The 17,297-nt window shown below is 46.9% G+C and overlaps 1 protein-coding gene across 1 annotated transcript; it reads left to right on the top strand.

The window, feature by feature from the left end:
* Nucleotides 1-8,899: 8,899 nt before the first annotated feature.
* Nucleotides 8,900-15,981, top strand: LOC124261321 (extensin-like). The gene is made up of 4 exons (XM_046695628.1): nt 8,900-8,974; nt 12,480-12,523; nt 12,897-14,094; nt 14,359-15,981. The coding sequence occupies exons 1-4, from the start codon at nt 8,900-8,902 to the stop codon at nt 15,979-15,981; spliced, it is 2,940 nt and encodes a 979-aa protein (XP_046551584.1).
* The last annotated feature ends 1,316 nt before the right edge of the window (nt 15,982-17,297 follow it).

The raw sequence follows: 17,297 nt of genomic DNA, 5'->3' as shown, positions 1-17,297 counted from the left end.
CTTGCATGATCTCCAATACTGACTGCGTGATATCCTACACCACCTTGCATGATCTCCAATACTGACTGCGTGATATCCTACACCACCTTGCATGATCTCCGATACTGACTGCGTGATCTCCTACACCACCTTGCATGATCTCCAATACTGACTGCCTGATCTCCTACACCACCTTGCATGATCTCCAATACTGACTGCGTGATATCCTACACCACCTTGCATGATCTCCAATACTGACTGCGTGATATCCTACACCACCTTGCATGATCTCCAATACTGACTGCCTGATATCCTACACTGCCCTGTTTAACCTGCGCTGATCCGCTGTGATCTGTATATCGCGTCCATCCTACGTACCATCAGCATAAAGGGACATTTCAATCCAGGATATCACACCCACAGCACCCTCCTCCAGTCCGGCTGGTCGGGCAAACGATGTTTATGGTTTGTGAACCACGGAGTATTCCTTGCAGGTCGCTCTATGTACAGAGGATCTTCAAAGGCCATCAATGCCTTGCCTGTGGCCTCTGCCAATCATTGGGACATCGGCTGACAAATCACTTTTCAATAAAGGGATTAGAATTTCTTCCCTTGGGAGCCAGGGTCATCTCGATGGTGATCAAACGACCATGTTGTCATGTGACCTTGCAGTGCACTATGGGACACATGAGATCGTCTGTCACTCTCGGGATGTATCTAGGTCGCGTGGACGAATGGCCTTGTGGAGCATCTTTAACAGAGCTCATTGCTTTTAGTCTGAACATAGCCATCATTGCATAGGCATTACGTTGATATAATCTGATCGAGAGTACATTTGTACGACACTATCATACCCGTTTATGATCTGAGGTTGAGTGAGTTAATGAAACTTAACACCATTTTACACATTTCAAGATAACGGTGGTGGCCATGAACTATACACAGGGCGCATCTTAAAACTCGAACAGGGCTCTAAGGCGTAACAGGCAAGATCTTCCACCAGTGTGCTACACTTGGAGTAATTGTCCTTATATCATGATGCTGAATGTACGGAATGTACGACCTCTTGCCCTTTAATGTCATTGTGAGGAATAACACCGACGTGTCTTGTAGCCTTGAAGTGAAAGTATCTGAAGTGTGTCTGATCCGCCTCCTGATATTGTGTCTGATCCACGTCTGATCTCCTTCCAGTGACTGTGTCTGATCTATGTCTGATCTCCCTCCTGGGATTGTGTCCGATGTGTCTGGTCTTCCTCCAGGGACTGTGTCTGATCCACGTCTGATCTCCCTCATCTGATCCACTCTCCTCAGTGGCTATGTCTGATCCACGTCTGATCTCCTCCAGGGACTGTGTCTGATCCTCAACGTCTGATCTCTGATCCTCCAGTGACTATGTCTGATCCACGTCTGATCTCCCTCCAGTGACTGTGTCTGATCCACGATCTGATCCCTCCTCAGTGACTGTGTCTGATCCACGTCTGATCTCCCAGTGACTGTGACTGTCTGATCCACGTCTGATCTCCCTCCAGTGACTGTGTCTGATCCACGTCTGATCTCCTCCAGTGACTGTGTCTGATCTCCACGTCTGTCTCTGATCTCTCCAGTGGCTAGTGACTTCCACGTCTGATCTCCTCCAGTGACTGTGTCTGATCTCTGATCTCCAGGGACTGTGTCTGATCCACGTCTGATCTCCCTCCAGTGACTGTGTCTGATCCACGTCTGATCTCCCTCCAGTGACTGTGTCTGATCCACGTCTGATCTCCTCCAGTGACTGTGTCTGATCCACGTCTGATCTCCCTCCAGTGACTGTGTCTGATCCACGTCTGATCTCCTCCAGTGACTGTGTCTGATCCACGATCTGATCTCCTCCAGTGACTGTGTCTGATCCACGTCTGATCCACGATCCACGTCTCCTCCAGTGACTGTGTCTGATCCACGTCTGATCTCCCTCCAGTGACTGTATCTGATCCACGTCCTCCTCCAGTGACTGTGTCTGATCCACGTCTGATCTCCCTCCAGTGACTGTCTGATCTGATCCACGTCTGATCTCCTCCTGTGACTGTGTCTGATCCACGTCTGATCTCCCTCCAGTGACTGTGTCTGATCCACGTCTGATCTCCCTCCAGTGACTGTGTCTGATCCACGTCTGATCTCCCTCCAGTGACTGTCTGATCCACGTGACTGTGTCTGATCTGATCTCCTCCAGTGACTGTGTCTGATCCACGTCTGATCTCCTCCAGTGACTGTGTCTGATCCACGTCTGATCTCCTCCAGTGACTGTGTCCACGTCTGATCCACGACTCTGATCTCCCTCCAGTGACTGTGTCTGATCCATGTCTGATCTCCCTCCAGTGACTGTGACTCTGATCCACGTCTGATCTCCTCCAGTGACGTCTGATCTCCCTGTGTCTGATCCATGTCTGATCTCCCTCCAGTGACTGTGTCTGATCCACGTCTGATCTCCCTCCAGTGACTGTGTCTGATCCACGTCTGATCTCCCTTTAGTGACTGTGTCTGATCCACGTCTGATCTCCCTCCAGTGACTGTGTCTGATCCACGTCTGATCTCCCTCCAGTGACTTTGTCTGATCCACGTCTGATCTCCCTCCAGTGACTGTGTCTGATCCACGTCTGATCTTCCAGTGACTGTGTCTGAGCCATGTCTGATCTCCCTCCAGTGACCGTGTCTGAGCCATGTCTGATCTCCCTCCAGTGATTGCGATGTAGCCCGGCAGCAGTCGACCCGAGAAAAGAGTCTCCGGGGCCTGCTGTGTAAACGTTACCAGGGAAATAGCATTTGGCTCGGAGCACAAATATAATGTTATGTCATGTCGATAATAGAAATTTGGAACAGTTTTTCAGGTTTGTGCTGATCTATAATTGATAATGATTTTGATATCATATTACAACATAACACAGCAAGTATGAAAGGTTCAGCGTGTCCACAATGTAAATACCACCACGGTTGTAAAGGATTCCTTTTTATGACTTTGTAATTCCATTATTACACATCTTAGAGAGGCTGGTGCTCCGTTATTTGACGGCGGTTTTATCGTGGTGTTGCATTCACAATAGAGGCATCGCCAGCTATAAAACAGCGGCACAAAGGAAGCCAGGGCTGCTGCTCAAATTGAATGTAGGACATTGCAACACTCACTAGATTAATGGCGTATCGAGATCTCACAGCGAGCAGAAACACAAGCGTTTAATGTCCGCCTCCCAAATCATGAACCAATCACTGTGTACGTGTTGTTCGTGAACGACGTACATATACTGTACAATGAGGTTCATAATATTACATGGTTTGCTAAAATTATCATGTACTAAGAGTTACGAGTCCTTACACGTGCCAGGATCCTGTGCTCGTACCTCCGAATTAAGGATCGATTGTGATTATGTGTCTTGATGTCTTCGTTTGTCAACCCCATATACCGTGCCTTTTGGTTTCACCTGAGCTTTAAAGGTGAATGTCACACATTACTTCATACATATACACACATTATACTGTGACCGTGACGTACTGTAACGCTCAAGTTATACACACGTGGCGTCCCATTATACCCATCTTTAATGCAATATGCAACTTGTTAGCAGGTATAGTTGGTTGGTTGGCTGGTTGGTTGGTTGCTTACTTGCTTGCTTGCTTGCTTGCTTGCTTGCTTACTTGCTTGCTTCCTTGCTTGCTTGTAGCTGTATGGCGGCGGTCTGTAGATAATGGAGTCTGGACCTGACAATTCAGTGATCAACAGCATGAGCACCGGTCTACACAATACGGAAACGATGGCATGTGTCAACCAAGTCAGCGATCCTGGCAACCATAAGCCGGTAGTAGCCTTTTACGACAAGCATGGGTTACTTAAGATCACTTCTTACACGGATCTTCATAGGTATACTCGAGGGACGCAGATTTCTCGCCGTTGTTTGGATTCTGAACACGATGCCATTGTGTGGAGTCCACCCTCCCTGAACTTGTGTACTTACGATGGAAACAGAACCCAACGTCCTCAGCCTTCCGGGGACTCCGCAGCTTACGGGGATTACCAAATTAACAAACTAGTTGCACCGTGACTGTACAACATACTGAAGCAACATTCGTTACGGAATTACCAGGAGATATAGTAAACATTCAGATGGCTGTGGACCTCCCTAACCTACCATTACACTACAATAACATTAACCTGTGTTGCAGAGACACATACAGGCAACAACCGTGTGTACTGGGCGCATGGTTTTCCATTAGTGTTTGATTCGATGTATTTCGACATGAAGAAGATTAAATCAATACGAAGAAGCCCCAAGGTGTTGGGCTGACTGTCGAGGACACTTACGCGTTTCAGTCCTGTGACGTCCGACACCGTTGCCACTACGACGGCCCTGTCGATGCTGACTCCTATTATAACGAGGCTGTCTTCAGCAACTCCCGAGGGCTCCCGTATGCTACTCCTGGGGAGATCAATGGCGGTATATGAAGTGGCTGTGTATGCAAACGCTTGATAAGGCCACCAAAGAATATCAAATCGTCTCAGATCCTGTAACAAAACAAAAAGACGTGTTTTCAAATGTTCGGGTTTTTTCATGTCCCGTTCGCCTTCGATTAGCTGTAATGATATCAGTAATATGTGGAAACTTGGGCTCGGGGACCGCGCTGAGAAGAAGGGAAAAAATAGTATTGGAACAAGAAGATCCCTCTGGAATCGACTTCAATGCGCGCAGCTTTTAAAAAGTCTTCCATCGATGTAATGTTCTCCACTCCCAGACTGGGATTACTCTAGTGGGACGACTCCGCTACATTCAGACAGAGTGAGTGAGTGAGTGACTAGCCGCTTCTCACTGTATTTCAGTATTGTCACAGCTAAGTAGGCGGAAGGAAAAGAGATATCGAGACAAACGTTTATAACGTTAACCTTAGTGAATTCTTCGACAGGCATCAAGGATTTTATGTTGGTGATATGAAACTTATGAACTCACGATCAGCGGATCCTGCTCGACAAAGAGACACTACTCTCCACAGATAACAACTAAATAAGATATGTGACGAAATGCAATCTGTCCGGCATACAGCAATCACCAACGATGTTGTTTTGGCTCCAGAACGTGTTGACATGTTCAACGGGTCAGTAATGGACATTCTGAAAGTTTGCTGACCAAGAGACTTTCCGAGGACACCTCAGAGACACGTTGAGGCAACCTGCAAAGGTTGTGGGCTGACGGACAACTAGACGCCAATATTCTTAATGTATAAAAGTGATATAAGCAATGGAATTGAGCTGGAAACAGTGGCTAAATTCATATCAAAGCATCTCTGAAACAGAAGAAAGGGAACAACAGACAGTGAAGCATCATTAAATTGAGGGGCAAACCATAATGACTGAAGTGAAACGTTTTAGAAGAGAGATTTTCTCCTTAAAAACTGACTCTTAAGTCTCTGACCTCTGCACTGCCCAGTCCAACGAGTGATGGTGGATCTTGACGCGGTGTATCGGACATTAACTGTAATTCTGGAGGGTTTTTTCTGCGTTTTCATTCCGAATGTATCTTTTAGGACTTATGTTATGATGTTACATCATTTTGTGATTAAATGGAACGATGTTTAATCGAGGGTTCTAATATTTTTTACAAAATTCGACACAACATAAATGCTTGTCGGCTGGGAGGAAATATGTAATATATTATTTTTATGACCAACGTCTTCATCTTTATCCCCATGAGAACAACTAACCAAACGGATTGTCAAGGACACATTGTTCTGACCATTATAGCTTGTCGGGAGCACGTTCGTTCATTCCTCAGTAAGCATTAGCCATTACCAGGAGTTTGATGTGGGATACAGCGGACGCCAATGGTGACGGATACATGGACATGTTTTGGTTTAGGAGCTCACATTTTGTTTGAAAAACAATGTCCGAACTTCTTAAGAGTTGGCTTAGAGACAATGTCAGATTTCTTTACCACAGTTGTTGGTTTGGAGAGAATGTCGGACTAAGCAGATATTTGTTAAGATAGACCGACACTCTTCTCAGACAATTTGGGTATGTTCAGAATATCGAACTATGCCGGTTTAGAAAGTGTCCATTGTAAACAGAAACTTTGAGATAACCTGGTGACGTCAGCTGTATGGATGAAATGAAAGTATGGCTATTTTAAACAGTTTTTGAGGTTAGAGCGTTAGCATTGTACACAGTGTTTACACGTCTAATGCAGCGACAGACTCAACTCAGTTATACACGCATTGGCGGGTCTTCCCACCAGTTGGGAAACATTTTAAAATGAGATTGCCGAGTTAGAGGAATCCGCGGGATAATTCAGCGCTATGTAAACACAAGCCAGTCATTGATTATGGTGCAAGCACTGAGTCGGCTCAAGGCAGTCACTGGAAACACGAGTTGGGAGGCAGCAAACGCACGACTGCTAGCATGTCAGGATGTTTGAACAGATTAACCAAATAGATTGTGAGATACAGTTATGTTGATTGAATAAAATCAAATCAAGTTTCCGCTTTTGTGTTCTTAAGTAATTCCTCCACATTACAATCAGTGACTTTGACAGGTCGCTTGTTGTTCCGAAAATATACCACGCTGCCACGTGGGATCAGGTACAGACATACACACACGTCAGTGCAGGTCAAACTATTTGGAGATATATTCTGGGAGGCATAAAGGATAACAAAGAATACTGATATCGATATTTCTGAATCTGCAAGATCCAGCAAATGTATAATCTGCTTGATCGGAGTCATGCTTTCTTGGTGGGAAAAGCGGGTCAGAGATCAGATCTGAAGGCCTGATTATTTCATAATACACACGACAATACCTGGCCAGAGATTTGTCATAACACACACAATGTTCAATACCTGGTCAGAGCTCTATCATAATACACACGACAATACCTGGCCAGAGCTCTATCAGAATACACACGACAATACTTGGCCAGAGCTCTATCAGAATACACAAGACAATACCTGGCCAGAGATTTGTCATAACACACACAATGTTCAATACCTGGTCAGAGCTCTATCATAATACACACGACAATACCTGGCAAGAGATTTGTCATAACACACACAATGTTCAATACCTGGTCAGAGCTCTATCATAATACGCACGACAATACCTGGCCAGAGCTCTATCACAATACGACACGACAATACCTGACCAGAGCTCTATCATAATACACACGACAATACTTGGCCAGAGCTCTATCATAATACACACGACAATACCTGGCAAGAGATTTGTCATAACACACACAATGTTCAATACCTGGTCAGAGCTCTATCATAATACGCACGACAATACCTGGTCAGAGCTCTATCATAATACACACGACAATACCTGGCCAGAGCTCTATCATAATACACACGACAATACCTGGCCAGAGCTCTATCATAATACACACAACAATACCTGGCCAGAGCTCTATCATAATACACACGACAATACCTGTCCAGAGCTCTATCAGAATACACACGACAATACCTGGTCCAGAGCTCTATCATAATACACACGACAATACCTGGTCAGAGCTCTATCATAATACACACGACAATACCTGGTCAGAGCTCTATCATAATACACACGACAATACCTGGCCAGAGCTCTATCATAATACACACGACAATACCTGGCCAGAGCTCTATCAGAATACACACGACAATACCTGGCCAGAGCTCCATCATAACACACACAATGTTCAATACCTGGTCAGAGCTCTATCATAATACACACGACAATACCTGGCCAGAGCTCTATCATAATACACACGACAATACCTGGCCAGAGCTCTATCATAATACACACGACAATACCTCGACCAGAGCTCTGTCATAATACACACGACAATACCTGGCCAGAGCTCTATCATAATACACACGACAATACCTGGCAAGAGATTTGTCATAATACACACGACAATACCTGGTCAGAGATTTGTCATAACACACACAATGTTCAATACCTGGTCAGAGCTCTATCATAATACACACGACAATACCTGGCCAGAGCTCTATCATAATACACACGACAATACCTGGTCAGAGCTCTATCATAATACACACGACAATACCTGGCCAGAGCTCATCATAATACACACGACAATACCTGGCCAGAGCTCTATCATAATACACACGACAATACCTGGTCAGAGCTCTATCATAATACTACACGACAATACCTGGCCAGAGATTTGTCATAATACACACGACAATACCTGGCCAGAGCTCTATCATAATACACACGACAATACCTGGCCAGAGATTTGTCATAATACACACGACAATACCTGGCCAGAGCTCTGTCATAATACACACGACAATACCTGGTAAGAGCTCTGTTTTAATACACACAGCAACACCTGACCAGAGCTCCAACTTAAACACATTGGCCAATACTTGATCAAACACATCAGATACGCGTTCTGAGAACCGCCGTAGCACCTCATATACACAGACATTTTACTGACACTAAGCATATTGGATATTCTAACATTTAAAATATAACAGCTCTTCGGCTCCAAACAAATTCCAGCCACCAAGAAGATAGATTTGTCTCTTCAACCCAGCTATATCAATCAATGACGGTTATCCAACTTTTACACTCTGACATTAATATCAGATCCTAATATCAATTCCGTTTGCGCAGATATTATTTGGTTGTTATTTTTTGTCGTTTTCAGATCGCCTGACAATATGGCTTACGTGTGTCTGAGACCCAAATCCCATGTAAATACTGGGCAGCATATAAGACTGTGACGAGATTAATACTGGGAGGTTTCCTCCTCCGAGGAAGCTGGGAACCAAACGGAGACTGGCTTCCACATGGATCCCGGCTAGGGCAATGATGACGCTCGTTCAGCCAACGGGATCAAAGCGGGAAAGTTGATGATAAGATTCTCCACAAAAGACAAGTTTAAATACGATATTGAACATGTCTGAGCTACAGTGGAAAGGGTTGGACAGTCGGAGGAGGAGAGAGCGAGGGGAGAGCGAGGAGGGACGAAGGGTGAGCGAAGAAATCCATCTTCCCAATCTATGAGAGAGGGAATTCCGTCACAACAGAGCGGATCACAGCAGGTGGCTCCTAAGTAGAGTTGTGTCAATAAAATACAATATGAAAACCTGAGTGCTGGTGAGCGCTAGACAAGATTCGGGGAAACGTTTCTGTTTTCTTTATCTTCCTGACTATTAATATGAAAAGAGTTTCTTCCCACAGAAACTAGAGTGTGTTACTTCTTTTCTATTAATAGTTGAAAGAAAACTACAGGCTTGACGCCAATGTAATGGTTCTTATTCATCGGGCGTCAAGAACATATAGATATTGGCTGAGAAACTGTTGACAGTAATGAATGTTTCCTCACAACGGCGTTTGCTTCAACACTTAAGTGCCAATGACTGACATTTGATCCAAAACATATCGATGGAGTCAAAGGTCGCTGTGACCTATGAATGTCAGAGTGACTTGGATTCTTTAAGCACGTGTTGTTGATAATGCGCGATAAACATTCGATGTTTGTTGGTTGTTTAACACCACGCTCAACAATATTCCAACTTTATGTGGTGCTTGTAAATGATCAAAATTGGGCGAGATATTATTTAGATATTTTATCAACAATCAACGCTGTCGACTGACGATCACATACACTAAGCCAAGTCACCAAACCTGACCACCGGATCTGTATCGTTTTCTCGTTAAACACGGCGAACTGGGGTTGCCAGGGATTAATCCTACACTGGACTACAGCGTGATACGCACATACGTGATTTCCATCACTTTGATGAGAATCAATCAGGATACTAACATGTTATCGATAATGCTACCTGAAACCAAGCGTACAATTTCACCATGACAATACATGATGGCTGCCGTTCTGTAGCAACGACATACGATGCATGTGGTCAGGATGAAAACCGACCGGCAGGCAGGACATCCCGGACAACAAATTTGATTCTGCTATCCATATAACGCTCAACAAAGGAGAAACCATCTTAAGTTGTACCAAGATATCTGAACGGACGGGCAACTGACCAAATTTGGATTGTCCAAACTTTCAATGAGACCCTGCAAGATACGTAATTAGAGTTTGGCATGATTCAAATGTTACATCTGATCTTCTGAAACCCATCCTTGTCGTAAGAATCAGCAAGTAAGCTCGAGCGGTCAGGATCTCTGACCTGGTTGAGTTAAGTACATCGATACTCATGAGGTCAATCACGTGCTTGTCTGGTCCAGACTTGATTGTTTACAATCCGCCGTCATATAGTGAGAATATTGCGATGTGCCGCGTTAGTAAACATACAAACAAAACAATCCAGTTAGTATTTGATACGGTACAAATGCATTGTATAATCGACATCATCAATGGAATTCGTAAGAAAACAGCAATCACGTCATCATTAACACCCTAGGAAAGGGTCGGTGGGGTAGCCTTGTGGTTAAAGCGATAACTCGTCACACCGAACACCCAGGGTCGACGGCCCACAATGTTTGAGGCCGATTTCTGGTGTTGCTGGGAATGATATTGCTAAAAACGCCATAATTCCATACTCACTCACGCAACCTAGCAGAGAAAAAGGTGTGATACAAATGGAGGTTATAGACAGGGAGAAAACCTTGGTCTATCCGCACATCACAAACAACATAGGTTTCTAGCAGACCAGGGCGGGCCTCTGGGCTGCAGGGACCCTTGGTCGCCCGGTCATCTCGACAGTGTGCAGGGCGCCGGTTGGTAGATGGTACGCAAGGGGAACGGTTCAGACCGTTAGAACGTTAGCCACTACGTCATCAGCTCGTTGTGAGTTCTCATTTCTGATGAGAATCGGTTCCAACTTTTCCCGATTGTTGTAGGAATCACACGGTCCGCGAGGGGAACAGGACACAGGCATCTGAGTTCAGGCCGCCGCCGAGCTGTAGGGTGGAGTTGGTGCCGAGCTGTAGGGTGGAGTTGGTTGGTTGGTTATTCAACGTCACACTCCAGCTACACTAAACGCCAAAAGAAACGTTACCCTCCTTCCTTAATGACGGATGTACCGATTTCAGCTGGCGTTGTGATGCGTGGACGTCCACTTCTTGGTCTGTCCATGGTGACCTCAGTCTGTCTGTAGCTCTGAATGAGTCTTATAACCGTGATACGGTGGCATCCGAGGGCGTTGGCAACAGGATTCCATGTCGACCCCACCTGCACCATCCCAATGGCTCTTTCTCTCTCTTCAGCTGTTAATCGTGGCATATTTCTCGTACTTGTGTATCATATCATATCCTAGTCTCTCTGTATACCCTATAGAATCATTCTAGACGTGAAATTGATGCAAATACTGCTTGAATATTGCTACGTTTTGGCGATTGATATTGCTATGTGTAAACAGAAAATGGAAAAAATGTTACTTTGCAAGCAAAAATGTTAACAAAGATCATTTTAGATGTTCCTAAACACTTTTTTATCAAAGACACATTTTACTTATTTTCACTAATGCAAATCAGCAGAAAATGTTTTAAAAGACTGCAAACATAGGAATGACCCTTTAACAATTTTACACACTCTACAACGGTTCTTTCTTGTTTTAATAGTTGAAAAATGGTGACTGTAATGTTTTATCTTTGTCTCCCAGCAGAAATTTATTTCAACCTTTCTTTTGGACATCTAAAGCACTGTTATTGGTTTGTTTCGGCATGGTCGAAAATAGAACAATTTAACCCTTTTTGAAAAAGATGCATTTCACCTAAATATGAATGCATTTGAGAATATTTTTTCGTGATGTACATACAGCTGTGTTGTTCAACTTTATTGTAAACTAATACCTTCTAACACCTCTTTGATAGTTTTTAGGTAATTCATAAAGGTACTAGGGTAACGTTTCTTTTGGTGTTTAGTGTATATGGCGGCGGTCTGTAAACAAATCGAGTCTGGACCAGACAATCCAGTGATCAACATCGTGAGCATCGATCTACGCAATCGGGATACGATGACATGTGTCAACCAAGTCAGCGAGCCTGACCACCTGATCCCGTTAGTTGGATTCCGTGCTGGCCTAAATACAAATCTGGTGGTTTACGGTGTCAATCAGACGCAATATCGAACAAATATTTTGTTCCTATTGAACACTCCTTTCTGCAACAGGACGCAAATTGTTCCAACAAGACAATACCAGCACTTTTTGAGCTTTCAAAATGTAGTTGTTGTGTTTTGAATTTAAAACATTATTGTGTTTTAGAACATGCCATGTTGTGTTTGGTAACATTTCTTTATTTACCGTACATCCATTCGAAACGCCTCGCAAGAGGCAATCAGAACTTCTTGTTTACACATAGTGCACTGGCCTACTCAACAGATCTGTTAAATGATGAGTTAAACTAGGGACGTGGTTATGTTCGTAAATTGACTCCATTTTCTCCATAGTGTTGTTACAATTTCATCAATATTGCTTCCTGTACATAACGTGCGAAACATTGAACATTCAAAGAAAACAGACTAAAGAGAATATGTAATCATGCTATGTATTTTACATACCAGCCAGTCCAACAAATCAAACCACCCAGTAATCCACGAGCTCTCCTGTAAGTTCACCCAATTACTCCTAGTACCACCTCGCCCACAGCCCTCCTCATTACCCCCACCTACCACCTCTCCCACAGACCCCCTCATTACCCCACCTACCACCTCTCCCACAGACCTCCTCATTACCCCACCTACCACCTCGCCCACAGACCCCCTCCTTACCCCACCTACCACCTCTCCCACAGACTCCCTCATTACCCCACCTACCACCTCGCCCACAGACCCTCCTCATTACCCCACCTACCACCTCGCCCACAGACCTCCTCATTACCCCACCTACCACCTCGCCCACAGACCTAACCTCCTTACATTCACCTACCACCTCGCCCACAGACCCCCTCATTACCCCCCCACCTAACACCTCTCCCACAGACCTCCTCATTACCCCACCTACCACCTCTCCCACAGACCCCCTCATTTACCCACCTACAACCTCTCCCACAGACCTCCTCATTACCCCACCTACCACCTTCTCACACAGCCCTCCTCATTACCCCTACCTACCACCTCTCCCACAGACCTCCTCATTACCCCACCTACCACCTCGCCCACAGCTCCTCATTACTCCCTCTACCACCACACCTCATTACCACCTACCACCTCGCCCACAGCCCTCCTCATTACTCCCACCTACCACCTCGCCCACAGACCTCCTCTCATTACCCACCTACCACCTCCCACAGACCTCCATTACCCCACCTACCACCACCTCTCCCACAGACCTCCTCATTACCCCAACTACCACCTCTCCCACAGACCCCTCATTACCACACCTACCACCTCGCCCACAGCCCTCCTCATTACCCAACCTACCACCTTTCACACAGACCTCCTCATTACCCCACCTACCACCTCGCCCACAGACCTCCTCATTACCCCACCTACCACCTCGCCCACTGACCTCCTCATTACCCCACCTACCACCTCGCCCACAGACCTCCTCATTACCCCACCTACCACTTCTCCCACAGACCTCCTCATTACCCCACCTACCACCTCTCCCACATACCTCCTCATTACCCCAACTACCACCTCTACCACAGACCCCTCATTACTACACCTACCACCTCGCCCACAGCCCTCCTCATTACCCAACCTACTACCTTTCACAGAGCCCCCTCATTACCCCACCTACCACCTCTTCCCACAGACCTCCTCATTACCACACCTACCACCTTCTCCCACAGACCTCCCTATTACCACCACCTACCACCTCGCCCACAGACCTCCCTCATTACCTACCTACCACCTCTCCCACAGACCTCCCTCATTACCCCACCTACCACCCTCGCCCACAGACCTCCCTCATTCCCCACCTACCACCTCGCCCACAGACCTCCTCATTTCCCCCCTAACCTACCACCTCTCCCACAGACCCTCATTACCACACCTACCACCTCGCCCACAGACCCTCCCTCATTACCCACCTACCACCTCTCACACAGACCTCCTCTTTATTCCCACCCTACCACCTCGCACACAGACTCCTCTCCTCCCTCCCCACTACCTCACCCACCACCTCCCTCATTACCACCACAGACCTCGCCCTCATTACCCCACCTACCACCTCGCCCACAGACCTCCCCTTACCCACATTACTTCCCACCTACCACCTCGCTCCACAGACCTCCTCTTCATTACTCTCCCACCTACCACCTCTCACCCTTCCTTTATTACCACACCTACCATCTCTCCAACATACCCTACAATTACCACCTTCTCCCACAGACTCCTCCTCCTTTACATTACCACACCTACCATCTCTCCAACAGACCCTATTACACTTCACCTCCCTTATTACCTTCATTGACTCCACATCACCTCCTCTCCACAGACCCTCACACCCCTCCTACCACCTCCCCACAGACCCCTCGTTACTCCCACCTACCACCTCGCCCACAGACCTCCCCATTACCCCACCTACCACCTCGCCCACGAGCCCACCCCATTACCCAACCTACCACCTCGCCCACTATTAGACCCTTCTCATTCCCCACCTTACCACCACCTCCCACAGCCTCCACCCTCACCCACTGTGCCTCATTACCCCACTTTACCACCTCGCCCACAGAGCCTACCACCCCACCTGCCACTTTATCCTCCACATATCCACCCCACCTACCACCTCACCCACAGACCTCCTCATTACCCCACCTACCACCTCACCTACATCAGAGCTCCCCTCATTACCCCACCTACCACCTCACCCACAGCCCTCCCTATCATTACCCCAACCTACCACCTCACCCACAGACCCTCATTACCCCACCTACCACCTCACCCACAGCCCTCCCTTTATTACCACACCTACCACCTGCCCACAGACCTCCTCTATTACCCCACCTACCACCTCCTGCACCTACAGACCTCTCATTACCCCACCCTACCACCTCGCCCACAGACCCTCATTACCCCAACCTACCACCTCTGCCCACAGACCCTCTCATTACCCCATAATTCCACCTCCCCACAGACCCCTTCATTACCACACCTACCACCTCTCCCCACAGACCCCACCCTCATTACCCACATACCACCTCCACAGAGCCCTATCATCACACCACCTCTCCCCACAGACCCCACATTACCACCTCTCCCACAGATCTCCCACACTACTCCCATACCACTTCTCGCCACTGAGTCTCCATCTTCCCTTATTACCCCCACCACCTACCACCTCCCCCACAGACCTCCTTATTACCCCACCCACCACCTGCCCACAGACCTCCTCCTCACACCTACCACCCTGCCCACAGCTCCCATTCCCACACCACCTACACCTCACAAACCCCTCCTTCCACCTCCCCACCCATTCCCACCTACCACCTCGCCTACAGAGCCCCACACCCCACCTGCCACCTATCCCACACACCCACTCATTACCCCCACCTACCACCTCACCCAACAGACCTCTCATTACCCACACCTACCACCTCTCCCCCACAGCCTCCCTCATAACCCCACCTACCACCTCACCCACAGAGCCTCTCATTACCCCACCTACCACCTCACCCACATACCCTCTCATTACCATTACCACCTACCACCTCTCACCCACAGCCCTCCCCCATTACCCCACCTACCACCTCTCCCACAGAGCCTCCTCATTACCCCCACCTACCACCTCGCCTTACAGCCCTCCTCATTACCCCACACCTACCACCTCGCCTACAGACCTCATTCCCACCCCCACCTCATTACCCCCACCTACCACCTCAAGCCAGCAGCCCTCCTCATTACCCCCCACCTACCACCCCGTCCACATCCCTCCTCATTACCCCACCTACCACCTCTCCCACATACCCCTCATTACCCCACCTACCACCTCGCCCACAGACCCCTCATTACCCCACCAACCACCTCGTCCACAGACCTCCTCATTACCCCACCTACCACCTCACCCACAGACCTCCTCATTACCAGCATCTGCAACGTTGTTTTCAGGACCTACCTGTAATTTATGTTTCTCAAGTCGATCCTTGACAAGTTCCAGATATCTTCATGTAAAAACCTCGTTCCACTGATATACAGTGACGTTGCCTCTTGGGACACTTGGGTTGTCAGCTAAGGAAGGACATTGGGTAATTAAGGCTGGCTGTTGAAACATCACAAACCTCGGACACTGCACAGAGCTACCTAAAATGGATTTTAATGCTCGTCGTTGACATCTTCCTGGCTACAAATAAAATGATCTCGCTGCATTATTTAAATGCCGACAAAAATGACGAAAGATCTGTTTCATCCACAGCCGATAAGATGAGCAGTAAATTATCGGGACTGCTGATTTGTCGCTTGCAATGAACTGACAGACGTGGACCCTCCTAACATGGCTTTCTGTGTCACTATGGCATGGCGATATGGGTCTTTTTCAGTAGTGCTTCTGACATTAATTCTGTCACTTACTTGGGATGCTGGTTCGTGGCTTGCATTGAACTGGCAGACATCGAACATTTTATATCCTTGTGTCATTAAACACTCTTCTACCCCCGTGCTATAGAACTCCCCTCTGTACCATTGTGTTATAGAACACACCTCTCCCCGTGTGTTACAGAACACCAATCTATCCCTGTGTTATAAAACGCCCTTCTAGCCCTGAATTATAGAACGAACCTCTACCTGAGTTATAGAACACCTCATTACCAATATGTTAAAGAACGCCTCTCTACCCGTGTGTGAAAGAACACCCCATTACCCCCGAGTTATACTCATATTACCCAAATGTTGTACAACAATCCCTCTGTTATAGAACACCCCTCTACCGTGTGTTGTAAAACACCCCTCTACCCTTCTGTTCTAGAACACCAATCTACCCCTTTGTCCTAGAACACAAATCTATCCCTGTGTTAGGCAAGTGAGTTTGTTCAAAATTACCTATGTTTACCCAGCAGAAAATGGGTCCCCGGTAGGATAAGTCATATGACTATTAACGCATTAGCGCCTCAGAGGCAGCTTGGGTTATCAAGGGTAATACTGACCTTCATGTTGTATGCGCTTATAGCATGTCCTAGCGGCGTGGAGTTCAGAGCTATATAAGTGGCCAAAAATAATTATTATTATGTTTTAAAAATTAAAAATAGTATGCAGCAGAGATGGTTCGGGTGCTCCTGGCACAGTCAGGCTGGTAAGGCTCATCATCAACTCAGGGCCCTCTACATACAGCCGGAGGGGGCATCACCCAGGAAACAGTGCCCAGTCGATACCACCAAGAACTTTCAGGAGAATATGTAGACTCCCCAACACTGCAACCGTGGTGTCGTCCCACGAGGCCTAAAA

This window comes from Haliotis rubra, unplaced genomic scaffold (assembly GCF_003918875.1).
Source record: "Haliotis rubra isolate DU_JTF1 unplaced genomic scaffold, ASM391887v1 Scf796, whole genome shotgun sequence".
Lineage (NCBI taxonomy): Eukaryota > Metazoa > Mollusca > Gastropoda > Lepetellida > Haliotidae > Haliotis > Haliotis rubra.
This window is presented reverse-complemented; position numbering and strand designations above follow the sequence as displayed.